The sequence below is a fragment of the Thamnophis elegans genome, chromosome Z (assembly GCF_009769535.1).
Source record: "Thamnophis elegans isolate rThaEle1 chromosome Z, rThaEle1.pri, whole genome shotgun sequence".
NCBI lineage: Eukaryota > Metazoa > Chordata > Lepidosauria > Squamata > Colubridae > Thamnophis > Thamnophis elegans.
Genome location: NC_045558.1, coordinates 83,290,507 through 83,316,470, shown reverse-complemented (window position 1 = coordinate 83,316,470; position 25,964 = coordinate 83,290,507). Strand labels below are relative to the sequence as shown.

General features: G+C 38.1%; 1 protein-coding gene across 1 annotated transcript in view; it reads left to right on the top strand.

The window, feature by feature from the left end:
* The window catches only part of SDHA (succinate dehydrogenase complex flavoprotein subunit A), a 47,844-nt gene extending 22,180 nt beyond the window's left edge, over positions 1-25,664 (top strand). Inside the window, exons 10-15 of the mRNA XM_032234485.1 lie at positions 1,078-1,249; positions 6,911-7,029; positions 12,481-12,592; positions 17,289-17,419; positions 22,330-22,443; positions 25,122-25,664. Coding sequence (XP_032090376.1) covers positions 1,078-1,249; positions 6,911-7,029; positions 12,481-12,592; positions 17,289-17,419; positions 22,330-22,443; positions 25,122-25,208 — 735 coding nt within the window. The 3' untranslated portion in view covers positions 25,209-25,664. The remainder of the gene's footprint in view (positions 1-1,077; positions 1,250-6,910; positions 7,030-12,480; positions 12,593-17,288; positions 17,420-22,329; positions 22,444-25,121) is intronic.
* Positions 25,665-25,964: the final 300 nt, after the last annotated feature.

The window sequence follows — 25,964 nt, the reverse complement described above, 5'->3', positions numbered from 1 at the left end:
CTTAGCACTTGATCACCAGCAGCCCTGTTGCCTTTTACCATCCCCTTATCCCCTCCTGTCCTCTCCTGGTGGTCTCCCATCCTATCACTGAGGATGCTTTGGTTTCAAAGCTAGGTCTTGTAAGAAGAGGAAGTGGGCCTCCCTCTGACCCATATACTTTGCCCTCCTGCACATACCATAGGCAACCAAGGAGAGCCAGCAGAGCAGCAATGGGAGCTGGCCCTGCCCAGCATGGCCCCCGAAGTCAACCACAATGTGGCCCTTATTGAAATTAAGTTTGACACCCCTGGACTAACAGATGACCTGACTGCTGCATATGTTGCTCTCAAATTTATAAAGTATGAGTCAAGGTTAGAAACATCAGTGTGCATACAACAGCAAAAGTCACATTAATCAAAAGCATGCCAAATGCAAACATTTACCTTTCAATAAAAAGGTGTTTGTATCATTGAAAGCTCTGTTATGGTGGGGTTTTTTAAAGAAAAAATTTTAAAATCACATATGAGTTTTTCTAAACTAAAACCTAATTATTCAGGTTAAATTGCTGTGTTGGCACTCCGAGATAAATAAGTGGGTTTTGGATTGCGGTTTGGGCACTTGGTTTCTAAAAGGTTTGTCATCATTTGTACTTACTGTCCATCTCACTATTGAATTTTAATTTTAAATAGACTAGATGTTTATTTTTATACTATTTAAAGCTTTGACAGTATATCAAAACAGAAGCTCTCATTAGTTTTCCTCCTGTGCCTTAATCTAGTGTCATCATTTTTTTTATTATAAGATGCCATGCAGAGGTGGGTTGCTCCCGGTTCAGCCGAACAGGTAGTGGTGATTTGGCCTGGGTCGCAGAACCGGCAGCGACCCAGGCTGGCCACACCCCCGAAACGATTCCCCAGTCTCTTCTGCCATTGCCAGCATGATTCTGCGCAAGCACAGAACAAATTACAGACAACTGCTCATGCGCAAGCAATGCGCAAGCAATGCACACAAAGCGAACCGGTGCTAACCGGTACAGGAATCCACCCCGGTGCCATGTCTTGTCTATCTACATTTGTGCATATATGTATATATTGACAGGTAATCACACGTGGAAATGGCAAAGATCAAATAGTACCTGGTTTATATGCTTGTGGTGAAGCAGCTTCTGCCTCTGTTCATGGTGCTAATCGACTTGGTGCAAACTCACTTTTGGACTTGGTAGTCTTTGGTCGTGCCTGTGCTCTTACCATTGCAGAATTATGCAAACCTGGTAAGTCTCTTTAGTTTTTAACATCTAAAATATGTACCTTAAATTTTGCAATGCTGTATTTTGTAACATACTTAAAAATTAAGATCATGTCATTTGTGTCATAGAAAGTTACATGTAGTCCTCAAGTTATAATGGAGCCTGCCCATTGGGGTAAGAAATCAGAACAAATGTTAAATGAACTGCCTCAAGTAACAACTAAGTCATCCTTGCTCTTTCCAGTACATTTGTTAATCAAATATATGTATCATTAATTGGAGCATGGGGTATCTTAAGGATGGCCTACTTGCCTTGGGTCTCCCAAGGCCTCCTCCATCCTCTGAGATATTCTTGGCTCTGCTTTTGCCCCTTGGGTGGCCATACAAGCCTGCCACACAGTTCACTGTTTTGCCAGTAAGAAATAATAGGGAAGGAACCACTGGGCACACCTGCCTTTTGTAGTTCTGCCACTGTTTTTTAGAGTTTTTTTGTCCCAGTCCATTGGTCACTGATCAGTTGGCCATCAGGAAATTGCAAACTCCTATCTAAGTCGGTAACTTCAAGAATAGCTTCACAAAAGTTTTCCCTTGCTTTAACTTTCTTCCTTCCCCAGAAAGCCAAATTTCTTCAATAAACAAAACAAAACAGCTGAAAGGAACAGATTTGTTGATCTTTCTCCCCTCCTCAATTATGTGCCTAAACAAAACTCCTCACTTCTGCTCTCCAATTGCTATTCCTTTTAAAAAACTAACTCCAGGCTGAAGAGTACAAGAAAACAAGCAAAGAAACTTTTTGCCTTCAGCAGCTACAGAAAAAATTCAGCTCAGAATTTTGCAAAGCTTTTTACTGCTTGTCTGACTGCATGTAGAACCCAGCTAGGATTCTAAAGACAAGTCCTAGTTAGATCGTATGGGCAGTTGACAAAAGGTTTGCAAAGACCCAGTTTCTGTCCCATTTTGCTGCAGCTGGCTAAATTTCCTGAATTTTAAATGCAAAAAGGATTTGTTTATTTCTTCCGTTCCCTACTCTTCAGTCTGGAATCAAGATATGGTTTTTAAAAGGATTAGAGCCATGAGGGCGAACCTATGGCACATGTGCCAGAGGTGGCATGGGGAGTATTCTCTGCTCGCATGCCTGTTGTCGCCCCAAGTCAGATCTCCATCGCGGTTTTTTCATGAGCTTCTGTTTCTCTGCAAATGACAAAACAGAAGCTCATGAAAGAAAAAGATCTTACCTCTTGCCACGCTACTGCTGTTGGGATGTCCCATCTCCTGCCAGCCAGCTGGTTTTTGGGTGTCTGCTGCACATGCATGCATGCGCATGCATGTCCATGCCTATACACGTGCACCTTTCAGTTTGGGCATGTGCGCACGCACTGTTTGGACACTCCATGTCTAAAAGATTCACCATCACTGGATTAGAGATTAGAGGTGGAATAGAAAGATCAACAAGTCTATTTCTCCAAGCTTTTTTTTTCTTCTTTATTGAAGAAATTTAACTGGGGGATGAATTAAAGCGAGGCAGTGGTTTTGGGAAGCTTGTACTGAAGCTACTGCCAAACGCTACTGAAGCTTTTGGTTTCCCAAAAATTGCAGGAGCCAGGAGAAGTTTGTATTCTCCAGCAGCCATCTGATCAGGATAGAAAGCTCTGAAAGCAGCCACCATTTTCCACAAGGAATTGTCAGTGCTGAAAATTGAAGCATTAACACGTCATATCTGGAGGACTACCTGTAATTGCATTACCGGGTATCGACTTCTGCTTGAATTTGTATGAAAATTATTATGCTGTCAGGGTTGGAGAGATGTTTTCTCTTTTGTAGTACAAAATTCAGAGAAAATGTTTCTAAATTATCATTATTTCTGATGAACTTATCTAATGTCATCTAATGTTATTTGGGAGTTTGGCTGCTAAAGACATAATTTAAAATTGTCTGTTGTAGGTGTCATATAGAATGGATTCTTCTGTATTTTTATGCCGTGTTTCCCTGAAAATAAGACAGGGTCTTATTTTCTTTTGACCTCTGAAATAAGCACTTGGGGAGGTCTTATTATTTTTGAGGTGCAAGAGGTGGCGAGTGTGATTATCTCATGACTGCTGCTATGTTGCAATATTTTGGGGGAGGACTTTTTAAATATTTTTTTATTTTTTATTTAAAACAAATACAACATCCTTCTTTACATGCTATATAGAAAGTGTATCAATTGGTTACAAAAAGACTTTTGTGCATCTCTTCCACAGTCAACAAACATAATTCATATTAACTCAAGTATTTTAACTCAAATATTTATACATGTCACCATCATCATATCTCCATTTTAATTTGACTATAGTTGTTTAAGCGTCCTTCATCATAAAATATACCAAAATTTAATACATAACCACATAATGACCTTTCAATTACTATTTCAAGAATCCTCCACTAACACTAAATCCTTATGTCCTATTCTTGCTAAACATCCATAATATTTAATAACAAAGTTTTGTAATCCTCCTTTCCAAATCACTGTTTAAAGTTTACATCCAATTTCTTTATGTTATACACTATATTGCCAAAAGTATTCGCTCACCCATCCAATTAATCAGAATCAGATCTTCCAGTCATTTCCATGGCCACAGATGTATAAAATCAAGTACCTAGGACTGCAGGTAGACTGTCTTTACAAACATTTGTGAAAGAATGGGTCGCTCTCAGGAGCTTAGTGAATTCCAGCGTGGAACTGTGATAGGATGCCACCTGTGCAACAAATCCAGTCGTACAATTTCCTTGCTCCTAAATATTCCACAGTCAACTGTCAGCTGTATTATAAGAACGTGGAAGTGTTTGACAACGACAGCAACTCAGCCACAAAGTGGTAGGCCACGTAAAATCGTTCAACATCAGTGTGTGACCTCACAAATGCGCTTCTGGAAGAATGGTCAAAAATTCTCACAAACACACTCCTGAACCTTGTGGACAGCCTTCCCAAAAGTGTTGAAGCTGTTATAGCTCCAAAGGGTGGACCAATGTCATATTTAACCCTATGGATTAGGAATGGGATGTCACTTACACTAAGTTCATATGTGAGTAAAGGCGGGTGAGCGAATACTTTTGGCAATGTAGTGTATGTACGTTGTTATTCATCCCTCTTTTATTTGACTATATCTTATATCATAACATTTCCCCCCTAATAATCAAAACTTTAACTATATCTAACTTGGTTCTTAATTGTTGTTGTTGTTGTTGTTGTTATTATTATTATTATTATTATTATTATTAACCTTTATGTATAATCCAAAGGGATTGCTAATCTTCCTTACATGGGTACCATTCAATATTCATATCCAATTATACTCATCACACTACACATTGTGTGTGTGTGTGTGTGTGTGTGTGTGTGTGTGTGTAACATCAGTTATTTATTTAAACTATATCTATTGTCAATAAATTTCACTAAATTTCACTAGTTTTAAATTATATTCTTCCATCTATCAACCTGTATCTTTCCAATAGCAAAACAGTCTCATATCTTCTGCCATTTGTGGTGCTAGTCCTCTAATCCTTGATCAACTTTGTATGGACTCCTCCTAGCAACTCCTTGCTTATAAGATCTCTCATGATGCCCTCTTTCTGTTTCCTTAGTCAGCTTATCTTTGATTGTCAGTAGTGTTATCAATGCTTTTGCTAATAGAATTTCTCTCTTTAAGTCCATAGATTCTTTGGTTTTTTCTTCTTCTGTATCTTGCCCTCTGGGATAAATTTCCTCTCCATTTAATTCCTCTTTCAGTATTCCATTCTTTCCATTTTCAGAGACAATCCAATCACATAAATATCAGCAGATTTAATCTCTTTATATTCATTTTCCACTTCGATTTTTTGAGTTTTCACCACCACATTTTGCATTTGATAGATATCCTCAACTTCTTCATCATATTTTGCTGTTATATGCTCTAAGTCTTCCAGCTTCTTCTCTATCCTCTGATATGTATTTAATAATTTATGTATTTCTTAAGGTAACTTTTGCAAGCTTAAAATTTCTATTTGGTTTTGAAATTGTGCCATTCTCTCCAGCTAACAAACACAGCTGCTCTAGCTTGGAAGGTTAATAAAATTAAACATAGATTCACAAAAATGTTTGTTTTCACTTTTCTCTGGTTAAAGATATGCTTCAAAGGGACATCTGTATGCTTCCCTTCTTATCACTCTCTATAACCAAGCAGTGAGACCTTGTAGTGCCAAGCCAAAACAATCAGTGAAGAAAAAAAAAGTGTTCCATTTCCAATACACAAACTCCAATACAAGACCTCCCAGCCTCCGAGTTGTGTAATTATTGCAGATTTCCTTATTTCTTTTGTATCTTTCAAGCTTTTTTTAAAAAGAGTCCAATTTTTAAATGGGTTAGAAGAACATCCACAGTAATGAAAGTGGAAAATTTTAGACCATAGGTTACAGAGAATAATTTTAAAAAAAAATAGAAGAAGAAAACTTAATCCATTTGTTTTAAAAGGTTTGCATAAATTCCATTCATGAAGATAGCATTTGAAAAGTAAGATAACCATTGTCCAAAACCATTCTAAATTTAATTCCGCCGCTTGATTCTTCTGTTCTCCAATTAAAATTAATTTTAAGTTTTTTATAGGCAGTCTCTTTTTAAAATAGTAAAAAGTTCCTCACCAGCTGGAAACACTTTCTCTTTCCATATCTTTCTGTTTTGGAGTTGCCCCGACTTCGTCAGCCTTGGCTGGATTTTTTGTCACCGGCTTGAAGAACTTCTCTTGCATCGATCAGGGACTTTGTGATGTCCCTGAGGTCAGCAAGACGTATTCCTCCTGTTCGCCGTCTCTTTGGGGTGGTTTGGGTCCGATTGGACCATCAAGTGGCAAAAGTATCGTCTGCGATCTCGGAGCATCGAGACCGCACTTCCGCATCATTGCGACGTTGGCTCCTCCTGGGGTGGGGGAGGACTTATTGTCACGCATGACCTCAAAAGCCCAATTAGGCTTATTATCTGAGAGATTTTATTGTCAGGGAAACAGGATAAGATAGATGGGAATATGGGTAATACGACCAATTAGATCCCACAGATTAGGCCTCCTCCGGATTCCATCAGCTAGCCAGTGTCGACTGTCGACCACCCGGGGGAGGGCCTTCTCTGTGGCTGCTCCGGCCCTCTGGAACGATCTCCCCGTGGAGATTCGGACCCTCACCACCCTTCAGGCTTTCCGCAAAGCCGTTAAGACCTGGCTGTTCCGGCAGGCCTGGGGCTGATGAGTTCCCAGCCCCTCTCGAATTGTTGCGCCTGTTGAGGAGTTTTAATATGTTTTTTGTAATTGTTTGTCTTGTTTGTTTTCGTTGTATTACCCCCTTTCCCTATGAGTTTGTTAGCCGCCCTGAGTCCCTCTGGGAATAGGGCGGCATACAAGTTTAATAAACCATTGAACCATTAAACCATTACCTTTGCAGGATCCTTGGTGTTGTCTGGTGTTGCTTGTTTTCTTGCAGACATTTCATTACCCAAACTAGGTAACAGCATCAATGAAGATATTAGCTAGTTTGGGTAATGAAACTTCTGCAAAAAAATAAGCAAGCTCAGAGAGCACCAAGAACTCTCATGTCAACTCTGAACTACAAATATTCTCCTTTATTATCTGTGTTCCCTGAAAGAAACACTATGCAGTTAAATAATAATTATGCTTATTCTTGTTAGGGGAATCAGCTCCATCAATTAAATCAAATGCAGGTGAAGAATCTGTTGCAAATCTTGACAAATTGCGTTTCGCCAATGGAAATGTAAGAACATCAGAACTGAGGCTTAATATGCAAAAAGTAAGTAAGATCTTTGGATTGGAGGATAGGTTTTTAATCTGAATTTGTAGTGCATGGTTAATTATTAACTCAATTTCAGAATGTTCTAAATATTTTTCCCAAAAAATTCTACCCTTGACTTTTCCAAATATAATACCAATGCATCCATCCATAAGCTAAATATTGATAAATTATCGAGGCCTAATTTGATATGGTTGTTGAGTTCAGCAACTTAAGTTTAGTCACAGAGTTCCCTAAATTAAAGTGATAACTCTGTGCTGTTTTAATTAATAATCCATTTGTTTGGGTGCTTTATCTGTTATGGTATTATGGTTATAGTATTCTCATGAGTCTTCTGTAAATTTTTAACCTATCCTCAAAGTCCATATTTTATTTTCATGGAGTATCACATTGCCTGTGCAAAGATTGTATAACTATGGTCTTTATAGGTATAGACACAATCAACATTTGAATATCTTTTTAAGGCATTAAGGTTACTCTGCCAAGCATTAATTAATTTTCACTACTGATTCCCTTATAGAGGTCTTCAACTTAATGATTCATTCAAAATGAGAGGAAAAGTTACTTGAAGTTACAGGTGCTAACCCACCCCTGTGATCATATGATAGTATTTTGGGTGGTAGCAACTTGTTTGCAGTTATAATCAGTTTCCAAGCATGTGCACTCATGTGATTGCCATTTGCAATCTTCTCTCCTGGCTTCCCAAAAAGTCAGTAGGTTGAAACTCCATGCATGGAGGGGAGGGTGGTAGGGACTGGAGAAATAAAGATTTTTAGGATTCAAGCTTCTTTTCTTTAGCTGTGTTCCAATGTCTGTCCTCTTACACGCACCCCCACTGCCATCCCCCCTCACCTTGACATAGAAGGGAACTCAAGCTCTGGGCTGGAGAAAGGAATCTTGTGTCCCAAACATTCAAGCTTCTTTCTAGCCTTTTATCACTCAGAAAGTGCAGGATCCAATCTCGGTCAATCACTAGGACCAGAGGTTTTTTATTTCGAGCTTTTGAACTCATGCTATAGCCCATCTTCAGGGAACTTCTCTCTAGCAGAGTGTGTGCTGTTGTGTGTGTGGTATTTATAGTGCCTGTTGTACATAGCTTTTTAGATGTTGATTGGGGTGCATTGATAGCTGATTTTTAAGTCATTAATTATTTGCTTGTGCAGTCCAGCCTTTTAAGTACTTGATAGACTGATGGAAAATCAACACTCCCGTTGACTGATAAGGGACCTGTGGGGAATCAGTGTGCTGCCTGTAGGAAGCTCAATTTTTTGGAATCTGAGTTTCATTGTTCCAGCATAGCATAGTTACACCCTTTATTCCATTTCCTTTATATTTATATTCCATTCCCATGTAACATATATTTAGTATTATTTAAATTGATTTAGAATACTATAATAACAAAAATGCAGGAATACAAAAAATAAACATTGGAATTAAGTTCAGCTTAATCAACCCAAATATTAAAGGAATTCTAAGCCCGATGTGATTCTTACTGTGTTTAAAATTACCAACTAAGAAAGCTCCCTAGGGAACCTTACGTTAACAAAGGAGAGAGAATGTAACCAAAAATACTATTCATCAAATTTATTGCATCTCTTTAATTGTGTCACTTCAAATTTATTCTCGCTTAATAGGGTAACTAGATACTTTTAGTAACAATTTTGTTAAATAAAGGTATTCCTCGAGTTATGAATGTTCACTTAGTAACTGTTCAAAGTTGCAACATCCCCGCCAAATTACTTAAAATCGGATCCTAAAGTTATGTATGCGCAGAACCATAGGGATTGTTGGCCCTTATGAATAACCACAGAGATGCTGCAACCACTGTTCCCTCTAAGGTGCGCGGCTGCGCGGCCGCGCACGTGGCTAGAAACCCCCGCGCAGAGATTTCTAACTGCCATGCAGAGATTTCTACCAAAGCAAACGTGGGGAAGTCCTTTGCAGGCGGCTAGAACTGGCCGCCTGCAAAGGACCTCCCCAGACTTGTTTTGATGAGCTGCCCGTGGCAGTGGTGCCTCTCTCTCCACGCGGAGCACCTGAGCTGGCCCCCGCGTTATCCCTCCCCCTTCCTCCTCTGCCGTGCTTTTGAGGCCGCGGGAGCTAGTAGGAAAGCGGTGGAGGTGGAGGCGACGGCAGGGATAACCCAGAGCCCAGCTGAGGTGCTCCGAGCGGAGGGGGATGCACCACCGCCGCTGCCATGGGTGGGGGTGCCAGCGGGAGCTTTGCCGGTGAAGGAGAAGGAGCAAGAGGACTGGCGGCTTTGAAATGCAACCCCCTGGTCCCGCTGGCCGCGGATTTGATTCGTCGTAAGCGGGGGCCGAACACATGCTGAGCCGACTTTGCGCAGTGAGGCGGAGTAATTCAACCCCCCCCCCAAAGAACGTGTGTGTGTGAGAGAGAGAGAGAGAATTGGATCAAAATTGGTGGCCAAAGGAGTGGAGGGAGGGAGGGAGGGAGGGAAGGAAGGAAGGAAGCCCTGCCCCCTGTGAAAAAAACTGAAGATGGAGCAGTGAATGAATAAGCCATAAAAGCAACAAACAGTTAATGCGTAAGTAAGCTGAGGTGGAAGTTCTCAACTAAGGAAGCAATATAAGAAAGAAATATAAAAAGCTCAATATGCCAAAACACTTATTTTAGTCTTCATTTAATTACTTGTATTGTAGTCTGATGTAACATCTTTTTAAAGTTAACGTTAGTTAGAAAAGATAGGGTACAAAACTTAAATAATAAAAAAATTGTACATTCATTTTGAAAAATAAATGCAATACTTGATTAATTTCATATCTATTTATTTAAAATAGTTTTGGCATGGCATATGATTTTATTGACTCAGTTGGAAATGATGTGGATGTTGTATCTGATTCTGAGGTATATATATTCTTAAGTAACATAACATATAGCATATTGTCCAAACTTGCTAGACTATTTAATTGATCTTATTACTTTAAAGGGGGAGAGTTTCATGATAAATTATTTTACTACATTTATGTTGCATTTATATATTATATTTATTACATTTATATTCCACATTATATATTTGTATTGTTATTTTAGTGTTTATTGTCAATTTTGATAGATATTATATTGATATATCAATACTGATTTTAATCATACTAAATAACAATTACTGCTATTATTTATCAGCATTAAATATTTACATTTTTAATATCGAGTTAGTCATATTTTAGAATAATAGGATTATCTTTTAATAGGATAATTGGCAAAATCTAATTCAAATGTGATGGGTTGCATTCCAAAGGAATGTGAGAGGACAGGTTGCCTGCAAAATGCCAGGACCCTGTTGGTGCCATGTCTCTCTCTAGCCAGTCTAACAATCTAAAAGCTGAGCAGAGAGTCTTTTTTTTTCAGGGTGAGCGGAAAAGTATAGTGTTTGAGTGGCACTTTTCATGCCTGGCATTCATCAGGCTGAAACCTCGCTCACAATTGGTGCTTGGCGCTTGGAATGTTGCGCAAATGTCCAGCAGACGAGACAGCAGTTCAAACTGTTGCTCTCTTAGGTGCTCAGGCATGAAACTGTGCAGCTCAAACACTATACTTTTCCGCTCATCCTGAAAAAAAATTAGAGGGAACATTGGCTGCAACATGCTACTTCACTACCACACCTGAGAGCCCTGTGCTGCCCCTATTTGTCTCCTGCATGACTGAGCGTGGAGCCCTTGCCAAGCCTGACTGAGAAGTGCCGAACTGGCCTCTCCCCTTCCCTGCCAAACCTTAAGCTTTCCCACAAGTGGCACAACCCTGCCCCACCATTTGCTGAATTCCCAAACCTGTCCAGATTTCACAAATTGTGCATCCGCGGAGCTAGAAAGCTTGACATGCGGCCACCCTGCTCCCCTCACTTGCCAGAAGGACTCCAAGGCCTTTTCCAAATTGCAAGATGGGTTCCTAAACTAACCTGCTTTCCAGTTTCATAGCATTTCTCTCTGCAGCTCAAGATGCTCTTCTTTCACTGGAGAAATCGAAAAAATAAAAATAAAAAAATGTGCACCGAAGAAGAAGCCTCTGAATGTAATGTAATGTAATTCCCAAATGTGGAGCAGGAGCAAGCAACTTCATGAGCAAATTTGTGGGGCTAGAAAAAAAAGTAAAATCAGCCTTTCCAACTTCTCTTGAAAAAAAGTAAGAACTCGCAAAGTTGGAAATGCTGATCTTTTCTTTTTTTTAGTCCCATGAACATGCCTCGTAGAATTGCTTGGTCTCTCCTGTTCCTCATTGGGGAAAGCAACTACTTTGGAGGATTCTTATATATTTTATTATTTTATAGGCTAGAGAGTTTGATTCCAAATTGAAAGGGAAGGAGAAAGAGTTAAGAAGAGATGCATGAATAATTATGGTTGAATTAAAAATTAAATAATTCATTCAGTTCATAATAATCAAGACAAAATTACCATTAAATATTTTCAAGAAACAACATCAAAGTCTTGTGCAACACCCAAGGAAGTTATAGCTGATAGGCCACCTATACAAATTACAAATTTGATATTTTCAGAAACCTGAGAGAGAATCTATGCAAACCCATTTAATAATTCTACTGAATGAATCTCTTACCAATTTCAAAAAACTTTATCAAATATCTCTGCTTAGTCTTTCAATGAAAATATCAGCGTTCCAAATATCATCCAAAATTAAATCAAGAGTCCAAGGCAGAGCTTTCCTTAAAGTTCCAATTTATTAATAGAGACATGTTGGTACATCTGTGTAAACCCGAATCTGAAAGCTTCCCAGGGTTCCCACCCACTTGAAAGTTCATGATCTTGCCCCCATACCCACAAGTCCATCAAATGGTCCAATCTTCCACTGCCATGCTGGAAGTTCCACCCATCCAGTTCTGATCAGGCTCAGAGGTGTAGAGAACAAAAGATGATCTTGGACTTCTAGAAAGGAATTTTTTATTTTGACAACAACACATTCTACTCCTTACTATTGCCCCTCCCAATTCCCCACAAATGAAAAAGCATAATAAAATAATAGAGTGTGTGGCAGCCAAAGATCCTAAAAGGAACTGGCTGCAGGCCTGACAGAAAATATATTTAAATTGTTAAAAATCTATAAAGTATGGTCTGAAACCGTGACAACATATAAAAAAGTGAGATCTCAGAAAACATTTTTGATATAACAATTCCTGTGTATGGGAAGAAAAAAGTACACTCCTGTTGGAATAGAATATGAAATATCCGTTTTGTATTAATTTAGAGATAACTTTGTGCAAAAATGAATTTGACAATATAATTGGGTAATCGAGCCTCTGAAAAGTTCCTGAATTTGATTCCAATCACCTCCACCTAGGGGCTGAAAATAACTATATATTTGTCTTAAAAGTCTGTGGGTTAATTTTGACATAATTATTTTGGCAAATGTAGAAACTTAAATTCTTACTTAAAGCTATCAAAGAAAATGAATTGAAGTGTATTGCTCTTTTATTCTTTATAGACAATGCAAAGCCATGCTGCTGTTTTCCGTACAGGCCCTGTCTTACAAGAAGGCTGTGAAAAAATGTCCACACTTTATAAAGATTTGGATGATCTGAAAACATTTGATAGAGGTATTGTTTCAATACAAACTTCATAAAACTGTGAAAATTCATACATTCTTTTATCTAATTAACCTAAATGTATCTGCATCATAATTTTATTTAAACAAATCAGACTGGGTCAATTTATCTGCAGAAAAGTAAGTTAAAAATGACCCCAACAGGGATCAGAATTTCCATTGCTAAGCAAAGAAGTTGTTAGATGAAACAGCATGTGACTACACCACTTACTAACAGCAGTTCCGGCAATTCTCACTGCAATTGTTAAACCAGGACTAAGATTATTATTAGGTGTAGTGCTCATGCTATTCCTGCCCTACATACTCACCTCTACTTCAACCCTTCACAGCTTCTCTCCCCACTATTTCTGTCCTTTTGGCTCCCTTGCATTCTGCCATCTATCCAAACGGTATTCTGTTACCATAATTTACTTGATATCCTGTCACCTGTAACCATCACATTCTTCTTCCTTGACATGCAATCTCTGTTGATGCTGGGCTTGCCACTGCTACCCCAGGCAGGCTCCTGATGGGTGTGCCCCACTTTAGCTGTCTCAGCATGCTGCACATTCCCATGGGTGCACACCCTATGTGCCTATCAGGATTCCACCAGATGCAATTCACTGCCTCCTCCTAGCTTTCAGCCATGGTGCTGCAAAGCAGCTGTTCATTCAACAACATGGTGGTGCCTTATGAGATGCAAGAAAAACAAGGTAAGTGCGGTCTGCAGGTCATGACCTGGAGCAATCATAGCCCAGGCAGCAGTCCCCTGCTCAGCTTAGGTTATGCCTCTCTCCTGTCCTGATGTGCCTGTCTGGCTTGTGACAGGACTGTTCTGATCCCCATCCTTACTCCCATCCCACCTCTGTGTCTGCCTTCTCCATTTGTGTTGCTAAAAAAGAAAGTCAGCAATGAATGCAAAGTTTTGTTTACAAGACACATGTTTAAGGACAACCCTCTCTGCTGCAGGCTGATTAGGAGACTTGCAGCCAGAGAGATGACAGCAGGCAGGGGCATAGGCAAGAATGTATATAGGATCCCCAGCCATCAGTGGCTGCAGGCTCCACTGCTGATATGGGGCCTGCAGAAGAAAGGGCTGTGTTTAATGGAATGATGTATTTTTTCCTTGTCTCAGACTTTTTTAGCATATAATTTTTTTGATTGTTTTAAATTATTTTATTTTTTTGTTACCTTCCCGTACCTTTCCCCTACTCCTACTCTTCCTCTTCCCCCTTCTACCCTCTCTCCTCTTTCTCTCCTTTCCATCCTCCTCTCCTTACCTCTTTCTTCTTTCCCCCATCTTCCTTTCATTCTCTCCCCCTTTTTCCCTTTCTTCTTCTACTATTATTGGTGTTTCTATTTTAAATCTCAGTTTATGTTTCCTTGAGATGGTACTTCCTCCAACCCAGATATAATTTAGTATCATTTCTTATTCCCTTACCTTTACTAGTCTATCCCCCCACAGACACACTTTGTATCTCTCTATTGTATATGCATTTATCTATTTGATATACACAACAATTAAAAAACAATCATGCACTCACAAAAAAAAAACCACAACAAGTATATGTTATAAAAAAGTATATCAGCTGGTTACAACAAGTTTTTGTGCATCTCTTCCATTAATTCATATTAATTCAAATATCTTAACTCAAATGTTTACTATATTAACATCATCATACCTCCACTTTTAGTTGACTACAGTTATTTAAACATCCTTCATCCTTAACTATACCAAAGATTTAATCCATAACCCCATGCTAGCATTTCATTTACTTATTTATAAAATCCTCCATTAACATTAAGTCCTCATATCCTGTTTTAGCTAAACATCCATAATATTTAATACCAAAAATTTCATCCTCCATGTATATAATTTATTATCATTCTCCTTTCTTTATTTAATTATATCCTATATCATAGCATTTCCCCCCTATTAGTTAAGATTTAACTATATATAGTTTTATTTTATTTTTTATAATAATTATTATTGTTATTAATAATCTTTATATATAGTCCAAATATATTAAATTCATTTGCAATAGGTATAGATGAATAAAAATTGATAATGATAGTAATGTATATAATGTTGAGTTGATATGGTAAGTAATAATTGGATATGAGAAGGGAAGGCTAGAGCATATAATTTTTATTGAAAATTTCAACAACAATAGTAGTAATGCAAACTCTCAATGAAATGAAATGAAAGAGAAAGAAATTCAAAACTAAAAGTGGAAAAAGGTAAAAGAAAAGAAAAAATGAAAAATTTAAAGATATAAAGAAGTAGTTTCCAATCTTCAGAAAAGTTATAAGTACAATTATATTTTAGTATCTCTAACATTATATCATGACTCTCTTCTTTCTATAATCTATTCTGTATAATCATCAAAAACTTTAAATCTTAAATTCATTTTTTTCTTTTTTATGCAAAAAAGTCCATAAGGGATTTTCAGTCATCACTAAACATAGATATTGTCTTTTATTTAACCAAACAAGTCAGGTTAGCCATTTCAGCAAATTCTGTCATCTCTATTATAGGTATTGTAGATAAAGATCTTCGTGCATTCAGTAATCTTGCAGCTGTTATCAAATGTTATCAATTATAAAAACAATGCTCCATCCTCTGAATCTCTGAGTCCCATATTTTCTAATTTTTTTACATCCACCAAGCATGATAAAATTATCCTTGTTCTTATTGCCAGCATAAATTTGAAGTACACTTATGCATACTAGATAATGTTTTTAGTATTATATACAATAGTATATCATTGAATAAAAATTCTTTTTATAACAATATAAATTTTATCCTTTCAACCACTTATTTTCCTATTATTCCCATTTGTATATTATAATCAATGCCTTTGGTCCACTGTATCATATATTCCTCAACCTTTTCATATTGTTTCAAATTGGAATAAACTACATATTTAAGCAATTATATTTTATCCTTGTTCCAGATATCTTAATAAACAAAACTTTTTATGGTATTCATTGCTGATTTCTTTTTTTAATAACAAAAATGGAAAAGGCAGAGTCTGAGATGGGACAAGGACCGGGTCAGGAAGTACACCAGCTCTGTCACCAATAAAGCAGAATATTTGTAGCTCAAGGTTAAAATGAGATATCCTTGGTGCTCTCTGAGCTTGGTTGTTTTTTTGCAGACATCTCATTACCCAAACTCAGTAATACCATTAGTGCTCATAATGATGTTACCTAGTTTGGGTAATGAAACGTCTACAAGAAAACAATCAAGCTCGGAGAGCACCAAGGTTCCCTGTCACAAGTCAGGGAGGAGTATCTGTAGAGAAAATGAGTATAACCTACACAAAGTAGGGCTTTGCTAGCTGGGCTGTGGCTGCTCCAGGTCATAGTCTCTAGCTTGCAACTGTCTCACTTTTGCATACCACTCAGGAGGAGCAACCCCTTATAGAAAAAGAGCTATTTTGCAGCACCACAGGCAGGAGGTGGCAGTGAGTTACTTCAAGGCCCAGCAGGCAAAAGTGGTGTGCACTTGGAAATGTGTAGCAGAAAACCCAATATCTGAGATGGCAATGCTACTGAGATAGGCAGGGATCACAAAGGCCTTGCCAATTATGGCAGATCGTGAAGTTCAACTGGGGCAGTGGAGAGTGACAGGTGGCTGAATGCAGGGTGGTCAAAATGGCAGAGCTGGAAGGATATAGCAGAGGGAGGGAGTTGAAATGTATCCTTGGCAGCCCACCTCCATTTATGACTGTATGGTATGTTTCAGATTGGGTCATTTGATTACTTGCTTTATAATTGTCATGACTTACTACTATAATTTGCGGACTTAATTACAATTGTAAGTTGTCAACTATCTATGCATTACAGTTTTAGCACAATAACCTTAAATTACAGAAAACAGATTCTGGTTCAAGGTTTAGCAAAATAGTGGGACCAATTACTAAAAAAGTATGATAGATTTGTCTTTGTTGCAGATATTTAAACATAAGTTAAGCAACCAACTGCTCATGTTGCTTTAATTTAGATTCCTACAGTCCTGATCAGGGTTGAAATCAGTGACTTATAGAGTTTCTGCCAATCCTGATTTGTAGAAAATTCTAAAAATAAAGTAAGTCTGGCAGGAAGGGCTGAAATTATAATTTATGCAAATTGAAGGTATTTGTGCAAATGTGTTAATACTCTTTTTTATTCATTGGAAAATTATTTTAAGAATGGTTTCTACTCATTTTCATGGCAATTACTCAATCTATTTTGGTATTGGGTGAGTTGCAAGTACTGCAATGTAAATCAGCAAATGTGGCACTATATAGAAATGAAATCTTTGAGGCAATCTACAAAGCTGCAACTTTGTTTTCTTTGCCTGCTGCTGCTTTTCATGCACTGACATATCGTAACTTGTTTCTACGCTTGTTTCCATTGATTTGGAAAGCTGCTCAGCTTTTGGAGATTTTTGGTTTTCTTTCTTGCAACCTAGCCACTCCCCTCAACTTATGTATGACAAATTCACAATTCATTTCCTTACTCAGAAGTATACCTTGTCTTCAATATTTATTGTTAAATATCTTTATCAAGCTGTATTTGAGTCTTAAAGAAGTATTAAGCTTCTTTCTGCTTTCTGTGATAGTACCATTAAATTATACCAAAAGAAGAATCTGCTGAATCTGCTGAAGTTCTTTCTTCCTATAATTTCTAAAACTGCTCCATACTTTTTGTTGTACTTGTAGGTGTTGTTTGGAATACTGACTTGGTAGAGACTTTGGAACTTCAGAATCTCATGCTGTGTGCTTTACAAACTATTTATGGAGCAGAAGCTCGAAAAGAGTCACGTGGAGCTCATGCTAGGGAGGACTATAAGGTACATATTTATTTAGAAGTTATTTCTTCAATTGCTAAAAATAAATACTCTTAGCATAGGCAAGATAAAGTTTGTACTTTTTATAAAGTTATCCTCAAAATCGATTTCTCTGTCAAATAAGCTTTACTTATATTGCATTTAATAGCTTAAGAATGTGTCTAAACAGGCTGTTTTCTATTATAAAAATACATAATGTCATTATCTTGATCACTTTTATGTGTTTCACATTTCTTAGAAGGGTATTCTTTTGTGAAATGGTACAGACCATTGACAAGGAGAATGTGGCTGTCTTCCATGTTTTCCCAAAGAGGCATTTATAGCAATAGCAGTAGACTTATATACCGCTTCATAGGGCTTTCAGCCCTCTCTAAGCGGTTTACAGAGAGTCAGCATATTGCCCCCAACAATCTGGGTCCTCATTTTACCCACCTCGGAAGGATGGAAGGCTGAGTCAACCCTGAGCCGGTGAGATTTGAACCGCTGAACTGCTGATCTAGCAGTAGCCTGCAGTGTTGCATTTAACCACTGCGCCACCTCGGCTCATTTATTACAGAAAAAAACCTACGAACTTATTTTGTAACCTCTAACTAAACATGTATGCATGAATGTCTATATGAATCAATCAATCTATCCATCCATCCATCTATTATGTATCCATCCATCCATCCTGTCACAAAAGTACCATTTAGCTACTTTGAAGTTATGTTGGTTTCTGTTGCTGCTACATGCCTTTCCTTGCCCAGTTTCCCCTCCCCCCCTCTATTGAGAGGTGAAGCTGCTTTACTTGGAACACTTACATTAGCAATAGCACTTAGATTTACATAGCATCCCATAGTGCTTTACAGCACTCCCTGGAGGTTTACAGTGTGACTGTAATGGAGCCTGATCCAGCCCTCATATTGCTCTCAACAATCTGGATCCTCATTCTACTGACTTCAGAAGGATAGAAGGTAGAGTCAACCTTGAGCCCTGTCAGGATCCAACTCCAGGCTGTTGGCAAGCTTGCCTGCAATACTGCATTCTAACCACTATACCACCAGGGCTTCTATATCCTGTGATCATATAAATAGTCCTTGTGATGTGCTGTAATGGAGCCTGACCCATCCCTCCAAAGGCTTTCCGCACCTTCGAGATATCCTCATGCTCTGCTTCCTTCCTCTTGGATTCCCACAGATCTTTTCCCATGACCATCAAGTTCCCCAAGTCTTAGGCTTTATTCCTACCCCACCAAGCCAAATATCCCCCTCTAACTTACCTTTGAAGAATGGAACAGGTTGCTTTGCCACTCATGATTCCTGAATCTTGCAGCTCTGAGGAGTCTCATTAAGGCAGCAGAATGGAGTGGTTTGTCCCTCATAAGCTTCTACAAGCAAATGGATGCAAAATTGAGCTGTTTCTGCAAACCCCTACATTTTGCTGTATTAATGAGGTTGCACAATGCTGCAGAGAACTTCTGAAAACAGTAGAAAGCTTCTATAAAGCTATACAAATTGTATTAAGCAACAAAATAGAGTGATTTGTCCCTGGGCCACACAGCGGTGAATCAAAGGTAGCTGCCATTTTGTTCCCACCCATTTCTGGATGGGGATGAAATGGCAGTCACAAGACAAATTCCCATTTTGCTGACTTAATGAGATTCCATAGCACCACAGCAAGATTCTAGAATCACAACATGCAACAAAACAACCTGCACTATTAAAGGCTTTGGAGCACTTCAAAAGGTAAGTGAGGAGGAGGAATGTGTAGGCCTGAAGGAGTGGGAACCAGTCTAAGGCTTGCTAGGAATTGTTTGAGGAAGGAAATACTTGCAAGGACTGAGGAGAAGGAAGATAAGTGGGGAAGTGCTTCAGCATCCCTGTGGCCAGTCATAAGGGTAAATGACAGTGCTGCAGTGGTGTTTGGAGAGTCCGCTAAAATTCCCAACATCTGTTAAGCAACAATTATAAATCGAGGACTACCTGTATCTTGAATATCATCAAGTAACAACCTCTGCCTATCTCAGATCCTTGGTAAGGACTTGATAAAAATGTTAGATCCAGTCTAAATATGTGGCTGACCGCAAAAAATCATCATCATAATAGAAAGCAAAGATAATACCAATAGTAATAGGCACCCTGGGGCAGTCCCAAAATATCTAAAGCATCATTTGAACATCACCAGCATTGGCAAAATCACTATCAGTCAATTGCAAAAGATTGCTTTACTTGGAATAGTTTACATCCTGTGTTGATATCTTTAACACTATAAGATAACATATTTTGCCTAGCCCAATCCTTGGGAAACACTTGATAGGTGGATAAAAATGCCAAATGAAATCTAAATACCCAACTTACTGTGCACTCAATTATAATAATGAATAATTTTCCAACCAATGCACACATTTATGACCAAATTTCATTCACCTCACAACAAAAATCTTTAGTGTCAAACTGTTTACAGTCTACTTATTTTCAGGTAACAGTGCCAAGGGGACAGAGGATTCTAATCAATCAATTGAGGCCACAGAGCTAAGCTTGTTAACTTGCAGTTGTCAGTGAAGCACTTGATGAAAACCAGCTTAAGAATAGATAACTTATTTAAGCAATTACTCCACCCTGCACAAAGGGGCAACAATAAAAGGAAAAAAAGTGGCTCAGGTACAGGACACTGAATGGATGGCTGCAACCAGTGACCTTTGCAGTGTCTCTGGCTCTCTCTGGCTCTGGTTCTCTGTCTGACTGTCTTGCTTCTCTCTCCTTCTCTCTAACTTAGTGACAATTTCACTTCTGATTTAAGAAATGGCATACTATCTTTTGGAAATGTGCTCCAAATATAATTCTTTCACCAGAGCAAAGTGGAGGAGAATAAATACTATAGGCATATCCAGTGCCCATAGCACATACAATGTCTTGATTGAGCCTGAATCTGTAACTTTCCACTCAGACCCAAACAATCCTCAGGCACTAGACAAAACCTTGTCCAATCTGGAGTTGATACATATATATACTATAGACTATGAAAGTAGGAAATCATAGAATTGAGACTTTATGTTATGTTCCAGTGAATGGGGTTAAAGTTTTGGGAACAAATATGCAATATTCTGAGTAAAGAATTAGTAGAAGATCTTTTGTTTGGTCACATAAATGGAAGGATGAGAGAGTACAATGAAAGAGTTCAGAAAAAATATGGGAAGAAGAAAGCAGAACTGCTTATTTTCCTGTGCACTGCTTGGAGTGTCCAAGCATGGGTTAAATTCTGCCACAGTGCCCAAGGACTGGAGTGAAATTCTTGGCCACGCTTCCTGGCTTCCTGTATCCTCAGTTTTTCAATTCAGTCTAGCCCATCAGGACACTTTATACTTTAGCTCCTTAATTGAGTGTTTTTCCTCTTTTTTTATAGTGTTTAGTTGCTTTAGAGTATTTTTTGCCTTTATTCCCTTTTTTGCCTAGCACAGTGATGGCAAACCATTCTTGGTTTGCATGCCATAAGCGGGGGGAGAGCAGGGAGGGTCGTGTGGGGGCATGCCACACCCATAATGCAATGTGCTACACCCCCCAGCGTGCATGCACGTGTGACAGGCGTTCCCCCCCCCCATTTTTTGCATACTTTTTTCACCCTCCCCAGGCTCCAGAGGCTTTATAGGAGCCTGGAGAGGGCAAAAGCAACCTCCCCCGCCCCTCAGAGGCCCTCTGGAGGCTTCAGGAGCTTCCCTGAAGCTTCTGGAATGCAAAAAAACAGCCCTACGGGCAAACCGGAAGTTCAGGAACAGACTTCCGGTTTGTTGATAGGGCCGTTTTAAGATAGATTCATAAGCAGCTGACCAATCACACTTAATGTATAATTCTCAATGGAACTATATCTACAAGGTTCTGTCCAAAGCCCAGAACTCTTCAACATCTTCATAATGAGTTAAATGAAGGGATAGAAAGGGAACTCATCAGAATTGCAGACAACACCAAGCTGGGGCAACACTGAAAAAGGTAAGTTTAATATCCAGAAGGATCTTTGATGGATTTTAATATTGGGCCTATCCAACAAAAGGAAATTCAGTGGAGAAAAAAAGTTGCACTCTTGCACTTAGGCAAGAAAAACCAAATGTACAGGTATAGAATAGGTGGTACCTGGTTCAATAGCAGTGATTGTGATAGAGATCTAGGAGTGCTAGTGGACAACCACTCAAGTTTGAGCTAGCAATGTGCTACAGCTGCCAAAAAAGCCAATGCACTTTCTAGACTGCATCAACAAGGGATATCATGCTAAGTAGTAGTACCGCTGGTAGGACCATACTTGGAATCCTGCATCCAGTTTTGGTCACTACAATACAAAACACATTGAGACTGTGGAAAGTGCAGAGAAGAGCAACAAAGATGATTAGGTGACGAGGTTGAAGCATACAAGGAACAATTGTGGGAACTGGGTATGTCTGGTCGAATGAGAAGGACTACAGGTAATATGAAAGCAATCTTCCAGTATATGAGAGGTTGTCACAGAAAAAAGAAGGTTGTCATTTTCCAATGCACCAGATAAGAAATAACAGATACAAGTTTATCAAAGAGAGATCCAACTTAGACTTATTGAGAAATTTCCTGTCAGTGAGAACAGTAAATCAGTGGAACAGCTTGCCTCCAGAAATTATGGGTGCTCCATCACTGGAGATTTTTAAGAAGAGATTGGACATTATCCAGAATGGTATAGGATGTGAGCAGGGCATTGGACTAGAAGACCTTCATGATCCCTTCCAATTCTGATATTATAAAACATATAAGGACTGGGTTATTTAATTAGCAGATACTGAATCTATTATCAGTGTGAGGGCCAACATATTTACCATTTAAGATGTGTTAAGCTACTTATGTTGTTTTGAAACATGCTTGGTCTTATCTGAATGAGTTTTAAACATAATATACCCTCACTTGTATTTTATATTCTAGGTTAGGATAGATGAATATGATTATTCTAAACCAATTCCAGGACAGCAGAAGAAACCATTTGAGCAGCATTGGAGAAAACACACACTCTCTTATGTGGATGTGAAGACCGGGAAGGTATTAAACATTTTCTTAATTTTAATATTTATTTAGTTGTATGCTACTTCTAGTAACACGGATTTTGAAAGGAATGATTAAACAAATTATTAGAAATAATAGAGAATATTGTGCTTGAAAGATTTATATGTATGTCTTGCTTTTCCTTGAGAAATCAGATCCTCAACTATGTCTTTTTCATCTTTCCTTTTGTTTTTTGGAATAGTGAGATATCTCTGGTAGAGAAGGTATAAGCTAAAGGTTACTATGTGAACTTCCTTGCATAATTGGATCTAGTCTAGGAATTATCAACCACATAGGGCAGTGGTCTCCAACCTTTTGAGTGCCAGGGACCAATTCTATGGAGAGTGGTTTTTTTGTAGACTGAGGAGCATGGTTTTGTACACTGCCTGGATTTTGTGCATGCACGGATGGAGCTTCGCTGACTTTCATAGCCCTGTCTGTGGCCCAGGAGTTGAGCATCCCTGACATAGATAATAGAGGCCATGTCTGGGGGTGGATGGCGAGCTGATCTCTCCCTTTGTATCAGATGAATACACTGATGTTGGAAGTATTTGTAATAGAATTATAAACATGAATTCTGTTTTAGGACCACAGCAGGTCAGATAGTCCACAGTAGGTCAGATACAGGTAGTCCTCACTTAACATACATTTGGTCAGAAACCATTCAAAGTTACAACTAATATTCAAAGTTATTGCTGTTGTATCATCTGCTGGATAATGGGAAAATTTAAGCATTTGGCAATCACCCCATATTTATAATCAAAAGTGTGCATTCAATGCTTCCAACCCACATATTCTCCCCTATGTCTACTTTTCAATCTGCCTCTGTCAACCCTTGCAATCCCAGCTGACCTTCATTGTCACTGCTCCCACTGCTGGCCCAGGATCCAGGTCCTGGGCATACCCCTAGAACATGTGGAAAGGAGCCGTGCTTGCTGAAAACAGCTTGCTGGGCAGGAGATGGGACAGAGCCAGCAACTTGTATAAGGCAGGAAAAGTGAGAAGTCCTCACATAACAATTGTACTTTTCCTTTTCTAATAACTATCCTGAGATGATTGGAACTCTAATCGCTAAGCAACATAGTTATGTAATGTGTCACTTAATTACTATTTTTTTAGCAACATAAATTCCAGTCCCAATTAAGGTAATTAAATGAGGCCTACCTATATTTCATATTGGGACTATAAACTGGATGATCTGTAGTGACAGACCAGATCCAGAATATAGGCCATAGGTAAGCAACCCCTAGTTTGGACCATCATTATATCAAAATACTGTCATATTGTATATAATCTTGCCTTTCTAAAGTCACCAATGTGGATTACAATACAAATAGTCTTCACTTAACAATTATAGTTGGGCTCCACATTTTAATTATAATTAATTGTAGTTGTTAATCAGGTCACATGATATCACTTGATTTTACTACTATTACTGTTGTCATAAAGTGAGTCACAATACAGATATAGAGTAAGAAAAGTAGTCATTAAGCTGATCCATTCCACTGAATGGGCATTTTGCTGGAAAACAGCAAAATAGCCCACTGCATATTGCAGTCATATGACTGTTAGTCTCTTCAACCAGTCTTGAATGCAAGCCAATTGCCAAGCACTATAAGTACGATATTGTGGCTGCAGGGGGATGGCTGCAACGATTGTAACTTTGAGGATGGATTGTAAGTAACTTTTTGTTGAGTCCATTATAATTTTGGTCAATAAGTGATTCATCATTAAATGAGGATTACCTGTACTCCTAGCCTTACTTTAAATAATAATTTCTAATGCAGTGGTACTTCAGTACTCAACTGCTTCAAAACTCTTTCAGTTTGGCACGCAACACATTTTCATGTGAAAATGTCCTAGTATTCAGAGTATTTTGGTTCTTAACACACTGTAAAAGGAAGTATGGGACAGTTTCAAAGGTTAGACAAGAAATTAATCATACTGCAAAAGTCACTAATATAGGAAAAGGGACAGATAGATCTTTCCCAGTTAAGACAAAGGACCACATAAGTTGGTTTGTTTAGTACTTGTGCCTCCCTGAACCAATTAAGGAGATGTACTGAGCACTGTACGTGATTCTTGGGTATTTGCTAGATGAGAAAATTAAAATCTAATCTAGTAGGACTGGAGATTGGGATAAAAGCCTCTTTATTCATGCTGCAGGAGGTTAAATAAAATGGCTCTGCTTAGATGGTATTATTAAAGGGACTGATGCTAAGTGAACAGCATCTTATGTATTTTTGACTCCACACAACTAGAGATATATGTAGAAGTATCTTGATTTGGCTTCAATAGTGTATATGCTTACTAAGCCACTTTATAGCATAGGTAAAACTTACATTTGTGTATGATCTAGAAACTGAAGGTTCACAAAAGGTTAAATATGACCTGTTTGAATTAAAATTTTGCTATGTAAGAATTTGTGCTACTTAATTACAGAAGTAAAAAATAAAATTTCAGCATGAATGTGGCAATATTTGATTATAGACATGATTTCTTTTGTAGAATGTTTTCATATAAATAAATTTAAATATTTATAGTTATATATCATAATAAATTGTAAATTTATTAATATCAATGTAAATCATAAAATTTGAATTTTGACAAGGTAAATGAAAGATAAAGTATTAATAGTACTTTATTAATAAGATGAACCTTTTTTTTTTTTTAAGGTTTCATTGGATTATAGACCTGTAATAGATCACACCCTGAATGAAGAAGATTGTGCTACAGTTCCACCAGCCATTCGGTCCTATTAGTTATTTTGATTTGAATTTTTGCTTTTAATGCATACGCAAACATACCAGGCAAACATTAGCCATTGTAGTAGATTAAAATAGCATGTTAATTTAAACCATTCAAAATCCAAAATCTGCTCTAATTTTTATGCTTGATGTATGAGAAAACTGAGTTTTGAGATATGAGCTATATATTGCAATATCAAAATGTTCTTGCATGCAAGTCAGTTCCTAATTTTCTCAGAATACTGCTTATTGTTGCATACATTTTTTTCATCTTCCTGTAATAAATTTCTAGTGTGTTATGTTAAGAAACTATATGCATGCGATGAAAATGAGGGGTTTTTATTGAACGTAAGAGCACCATCAAGATCAGCAATGTAGAGTATCATTTAATAGATTTGTGCTTACAGAAATTTATTAGTGCATTGTAACTTTTAAAAACTACATGGCATTAAAATGTAATTGCTGAAGTCATTATGATTATGAATGTTACTTCAAATTGGCTTTTCTTGTTTGTTACAAGCTCCAAAACTACTTTATCCTTTTCATTTTAGTGAGGTATTAAAAGAAAATGGGTGTTTTTGAAAAAAAATTCCAAGTCATTAAGATAAATAAAGATAAATTAATAACTATTGTGTCAGATCTGCCATCTTCAGCTTCTATGCTTTGCTGGCATCCTGGTAGGGAGGGAAGAGGGGACAATGGAATGTAGAGAGTAGTGATGAGCAGGAAGAGGGGGTGACAGCTCTGATAGAAACAGGTGTGAGAATTGGC